At 52.0% G+C, this 6583-nt stretch overlaps 1 protein-coding gene across 1 annotated transcript; it reads right to left on the bottom strand.

The window, feature by feature from the left end:
- Window positions 1–271: 271 nt before the first annotated feature.
- On the bottom strand, window positions 272–2350 carry SLITRK1 (SLIT and NTRK like family member 1; the record flags this gene model as incomplete). Its single annotated transcript, XM_082498579.1, has 1 exon — window positions 272–2350. One exon carries the CDS (start codon window positions 2348–2350, stop codon window positions 272–274), a length of 2079 nt encoding a protein of 692 aa, XP_082354705.1.
- Between the last annotated feature and the right edge of the window lie 4233 nt (window positions 2351–6583).

The following is a 6583-nucleotide window of genomic DNA, read 5'->3' as shown; positions in this document are numbered from 1 at the left end:
AGGATGCGCCCACCGCGCCGAGCTGCGCGCAGCTGCGGGGATGCGCGCCGGCACCGGGCTCCCCCGCCCTCCCCCCCCCCAGCTGCGCACCGGGGCCTCGGTGCTGGCTATGGGGGTCGTGAGGAGGGGCGTGCGTGCGTGCGTGTGTTTTGTTTCTCACGACAGGTAGCCGAGGTGCAGAGCCGTCCCCGGCCGGCTTTTGCCGCCCCACCGGCCGGAGCGCGAAGGGCCGGTCCCGGGTGGCGGCCGCCCCTCGTCCCGCCCGCCGACCTCAGTCCGACAGGGAGTGGGAGCCGCAGTCGTAAACCCTGTGGGCCCCGTCGGCGCTGTAGGGCCCGTTGTGCCAGTAGGACGAGTCGCAGACCGTCTGCAAGGAGTTGATTTCGGATGCAGAGGAGTTGGCGTCCCTCCTCTTGGACCGCTTTCTGTTCCTCAGGATGAACACCAGCATGCCAACCACTGTGAAGGCAGAGGTCACAAAAACCAGCAGGAGCCCTGGCACCAGCACCGAAATAGAGACCCGGCTGGTCTCCAAGTAGGAGTTGGAGTGAGTACCTGTCTCTGTCAACCCAGTGCTGGTTTTGTTTGTAGAAGTTAATGTGGGCGAGATTTTTAACTGAGGGCAAATCACGTCGTTGGAGAGGGACTCGAAATCCTCCTTGAAGAAATCTTCAGGGGACTCACACCTCAGGTCACTCATAATCACCTTGGGGCGCAGCATCTCCGCCCACTGTTTGAAAGGCACGATAGGGCAAGTACAGTCCCACGGGTTGCCGTGCAGGTCGATCTGGGTGATGGAGGTGAGCTGGTCCAGCACCCCCACCACCGGGAGGTACATGAAATAATTGTTGTGTATGCTCAGCTTGGAAAGCGAGACTCCAGCGAACACATCTACTGGGAGAGACCTCAGCAGGTTGTTGTTGAGGATGAGGACTCTCAGTTTGGGCATCACGTTGAAGGTGCCGGGCATGATCAACTGGATCCCGTTAAACTCCACGTTCAGATACTCCAGGTTTTGCAGCCCAGCAAATTTCTCCCGGGACAGGGTGTCTAAATAGTTGCTATCCATGTAGAGCCATCGGAGATCAAAGAGGTTCTTGAAGGTGTTGTTCTCGACAGTGGCGATGTTGTTGTTGCCCAGGTCAAGTAAATTAAGTTTCCGGTAATCCAGAAAGTGGGATTTCCTGATGGTGTGTATTTTGTTGTCTCTAAGAAACAGCTCCTGCACGTTGGAGGGCTTGGGCTTCAAATCCACCAAACTGCTCACATTCCTGTCATTGCAATTAACCTTTAAACCCGAGCCAGGGATCTGATCACAGCTGCAGATGTGCGGGCAGGACACGGTAGCCGGTAGCTTGTTCTTTGCGCTAACTGTCGACACGGCAGCAGTGGGTCTGGTCTTGATTTGCCAGTTGACAGGAATCTTTGTACCTCCGTTTGGACCAGATCCTGGCGTGGCAGGGTCTTCTTTGCCATGTATTTTAAAGGGGGTTGGAATGGGACCAGGATCGCAGGTTTCTTCTTCGGCAGGGGGAGCAGCTAAGCTAGAATCCACTCTGTTCTTTTTGCACAGCTCTTGTTCTGTGGTCTCATTTAAATCTTTGCCCTGCAACCTAGTGGGAGCCTCACAAATCACTCTGCCGATCAAAGCGTTTTTGGGTATGTTTTCCAGCCATTCCTTCAACGACAGCAGATCGCAAGTGCAGTCCCAGGGGTTATCCTCTAGCAGGATTTCAGCAATGCCTGGGATCTGCTCCAGGACCTCCTCGTAAGGCAAGGTTTTAAGACGGTTTCCCCGGAGGTCTAGGTGGGTGATCGGCACATACTGAAACACGTTGGGGGGCAAGGTGCTGATGAGATTGTCATTTAAAATCAGCACCTCTAGCTTGTTTAAGTCCCTAAATGCTCCCGGGTCAATATCCCGCAATAGATTAAAATCTGCCTGGAGGTATTCCAGATCGTCCAGCCCCAAGAAAGTCTGCTTCCTGAAGGATTTGATCTTGTTGTTGTTTATGTGCAAGCGTTTCACCAGCTGCAGCCCGAGGAAAGCCCCAGGAACAATCTCATGCAAACCGTTGTTTTCCATGTGCAAACTGACTGCATTGTAAAAGTTAGCAAACTCATTAGGGAAAAGTCGAGTCAGGGAATTGCCATGCAGGAATAAATGGTAAAACTGGGAAGTTGGGGCGGTGAAATGTTGCAGGCTGGTAAATCCCTTTTTCTCACAGTCTACGTGCAAATCCCCTTCTATCTCGTTGCAGGCACAGATCTTCTCTTTGCAAACGTCCCCTGTAACGTTTCCAGCAGCAAAACAAAGAGACGTCTCCAGCAACAGAATCCAAAGCAGCATTTTTAAACCGAGCAATTCATTCCCGATCTCATCACAAAGTAACAGCAACCATCCTCCTCACACGAAAAGCAATTCCAGTTCATTCAATACATGAAATGTCCGAACCACCACCAAAGGGGGAGAAAAAAAAAAAAAGAAAATGTGGGGAGGGTGAGCAAGGAGGGTCGGCGGAGGGGGGGGGACACACGACTCTTTCTTTTCTCCTCTCTCCCTCTCTCCCCCCCCCACGTACAACTGCAACAGCCCAGATTCCAGTCAATAATTATATCCACAAACTATCCAGGCACGTACTGCAAGGCACGCAAAAAAAAAAAAAAAAAAAAAAAAAGTAGAAGGGGGAAAAAAACCCAAACAAACAATCCCCTTCCTCGATATCCCCCCCCTTCCCTGACGCCTCCCGGGTGGCTAAGTGGAGGTCTGCCGGCCGGGCTGGCTCACCGGCACGGGAACGGTGCTGCTAGCCACCGGCCGCCGCTGCATGTTAAGAGAGAGGCGCAGGCGGAGAGCGCGGCGCGGACCGCGGATGCTGCCGCTGTGCGCGGCTCCGCGCCGGACTGACCTTGCCCGCGGAGCCGCGCTCCCTCGCCCGCCGCCCGCCGGGCGCTGTCCAGCGCCCCGGTGCTGAAAGCGCGCTCCGACCTAAGCGCTGGCCGCCCAGCCGCCGGCGCTGCGCGGCGCCTGCCCCCGCTGCGCTACGCGCCTGCCCATGCCCGCCGGCGGCCGGAGCCTGCCCGCGGGGCCGGGGCCGGGGCCGCCCGCCCGCCTTGCCCGCCTGCCCGAGCCGCGCCGCGCCGCGCCGCGCCGCGCCGCGCCTCGCCTCGCCTCGCCTCGCCCTGCCGGCCGCGCTGCCTCCCCTCCTCGCTCGCTCGCTCGCTCTTCTTTCCTTTTTTCTTCCGCTGCTGCCGCCGAGCCGCACGCTCGCACACACTCACATGCACGCAGAGGGAGAGTTGCTAAGAGGCTCTGCTCGTTTCAACCTGGTGCACTCTGAAAGATCTGACACCCTCTGCTGAGCTGCAGTGGCAAAAATCCATCTGCTGAGGGAATGCTGGAGAGGAAAAAAAAAAAAAAATCAATCCACGTACAGGGCAAGCGTTAAAAACGTTGGCATTAAAAGCTGTCGATCTATTTAGATACTTTCTCCTAAATGGATTATTTAATTTATTTCTTTTCTTTTAAGAAGGAAAGTTTAGCACTCCCCTCCTCCCGACCAGTTCCCTATTGCCCCCACTCACACACACTCACACCTGCACAAGCAGGCGAGGAAGGTGCGTTTGCCTTATTGTATTTCCCGACGGCTTGAACAGAATTAGTGTCAGGGTGTCAAACGACTAGCGATTTGAGGTAATTATTCAGCACGCCATTTTTATCGTTGCTTTAAATGCATTTCTTCCTCCCCTGCAGTCTATAGTGTTTCATGCTGGGTCTGTTCTCTAGCTGGCGTTCTCTATGCAATGTTGAGCCGTGGATTATTGCACTATACACATAAGTATATATTTTATAATTTAAATGATCACAGAGAAGAAGGGGGTAGGGAGGAGGGGATTGCTGCACTGTTAGCAATTCACACCACCTGTTCCCACAGAATATAGTGTCTCCCTTAAGGAGGGGAGGAGAGGGCTGAAACTGACAGTTGTGCATCTTCACATTCTTATCTATATATAAAAATCAGAGATGCACGTATGTACATGCATAGATATTTCCCTAGGGATGTTCCTAATATCCTCTCCGTGGAAATACAACACCTGCTTCTCCCTCCCTCCTCCTTCTCCCTCCCTCCTCCTTCTCCCCCCCCCCCCCCCCCCTTTTTCAGCTCCCACCCTTCTGACAAAAGAGATTACACAGCGGAAAAATCGGTGCCTGGCCTTAAATAAAGGAGCCAAGCATACAAAAGTTTCTGCATCATTTGGATGGGTTTCAGATGCCTACGAGCGAAGAACCAGTTGCACCTCTGGTGGTGCAAGTGGAAACCCGCGTTTCCCCCTGCCTTGTCAAATCGCGCTGAGGAGGAGGAGGAGGAGGAGGAGGAGGAGGAGGAGGAGGAGAAAAAGGAGGAGGAGGAGAAGAAGGAGGCGGTGGCAGCGGGGGGGAGGCGGGGGCGGGAGAGGCAGCCCGGCCGCCGGGTGCCTCCTGCAGCCCGGGGCTATACCTCTCCTGTCCGGCGCCGCTGGTGAACTTTGCGGCATACTGGTAGGGGGGGATGTAACCGCGGGGGTGGGCTGGAGGAGGGTTATTTATAGGGAAAGCCAGGGAGCCATATGGAGCCTGCACCCCCTGGTCTCGGCGGCATGCTAATTTGGTCAAAGCTTTTCCCTGGCTGCCGCTTGCAAGTAAATTCGACATCCTGCCGACGATGATCTTATCAAATTAATGTAATTACACCACTGACAAATTACAACAGTTGCCGTGGCCATCTCGGGTCCCCAAGATGAAGATTTGGCCCTTCGGCTCGTTGCGGTGGGCAGGGACTACCGAGGGAGGGGGGAGGAAACGGGACAGGAGAAGGAAACGATACAGACAAAAAAGAGAGAAATCCTGGCCCCGAAAAAGCCTGCCCAATAAATTACAAACGGGCCAGAAGAGATAAAATGCCACTGAGACAGAAAGCACCACAAGAAATATATTAGTGGTTTCATTAGGGAAAAAAAAAAAGAGGGAAAGGGAACTTGGCGCCACGTTGAGGCGCATTAGTTCATTTCTCCTGACGGTTTCTTTGACTTTGTCTCTCGGTGATGTCGGGGGGGAGGACGACGGGGGGGATAGCGGGGGGACAGCAAGGGGGGGGGGGGGGGGGGGGCACGACAGGCGCGGTGCTAGGCTGGCTGGAAACCTTCCGTAGATCAAAAACTGCAGCATCGAAGTGTAAGGGGGAGCCGGAGGCAGGGAAGCCGGCAGGAAACTCCATGGAGGGAAGCAGAAGAGTTAGGGGAAGGGGCAAGGTTTGGGGCGGGGGTCGGGGTAGGGGACCCACTCACCGGAGTCAGCAGCAGTGACAAGATATCCGTGAGTAAAGGCTTGGGTGAGGAAAGGCTGAAAAATCTGCAGCCTGGTGAATGCTCACTGGGGTGTGGGGCAGGAGGGCTAAAGAGCTGCTTCTCCCGCCTTAAAAAAAAGCTTCTGAGCATCTTTACCTTCGTGTTATTAAAATTGCTCAGGCACCGTAAAAACAATCAAAATGCAACCAGAGGACCTGAACATTAACAAGATATTAAATAAATAAATACGAACCAAATAAGAGGAAGGAGACAATGACCTGTCAAAGCATGAAGGACAAATTGCCTGCTTCTTCCAAGGGATCTGCTTAGAGGTGGGAACTAGTGGAAGCCATCTGGGGCCCCAGAATTTCAAAGTGGAAAACAAAAGGTAAAAAACTTGCCAGAAGGCGTAAGAGTGTTTATGGGTGCTAAAGAGTATTTAGATAAGGAACTCATTGTGTTTTCAGCTGTATATTTTGGAACAATATTGAGAGATTTATGTCTCATATATATGATATATGTATTGTGAGAGCATCTGCCAGGCAAAGGTTAGCATCTAGAAGACAAGTCACAGAGGAAGAAAAGAAGCATCATCCATTTTAGATTTGGCATCTGAAGTTTTGGTTCTGTAAGTCAAGTTACACAGGAGAGGTGTGTCAGGGCCAGGAATTAATCTATCATTACTCAGTGCCATAATCCTAAAGTTCTAGATTACCTCAGTTTTTTTTAATTAAGTTTGGAAACATGTATCTTAGGTAAAGAGGCCTGCCTCTAAGTGTTTTAAGGAAATACTTACTCTGGGATCAGATTGATCAAGATCTCTCTGACCGAAATTTTTTACTCTTTTATTTAGAGGGTGTGGTAAAGTGAGAGATCATGCAGCACTGATGTGCCAATGATGCTGGGTTTTTAAAATTCAGCATATGCATCCCAGTTTACAATCCATAAACACGTTGAATAACCAGAGCTCACATTATCCCCTCCAAATTATCTAGATAGGGGAAAGAGCACCCAATTCTATTTCCTTTGACTCCTTTCCTTATGTGATGTCTTTTACCTCCTGTTTGCCTCTGTAACTTCTAGAAGCCTAAGACTATGAGCTTCCTACTTACGCCTTTCTTCTCCCTGTAAAGTTCCATATTTCACCCAACACAAGCAAATTGACTTGGGCATCACAGTTGCCCTTTGAATAGGAATGGGTTTACTCCTAATATGGAAAATGCCTTGAAATAGGAAAAGGTACTGGGATACTTTTACA

The sequence above is a fragment of the Vanellus vanellus genome (assembly GCF_965231255.1).
Source record: "Vanellus vanellus genome assembly, chromosome: 1".
NCBI lineage: Eukaryota > Metazoa > Chordata > Aves > Charadriiformes > Charadriidae > Vanellus > Vanellus vanellus.
Note: the sequence above shows the minus strand (reverse complement) of the source record. Positions and strands in the feature narration are given on the sequence as shown.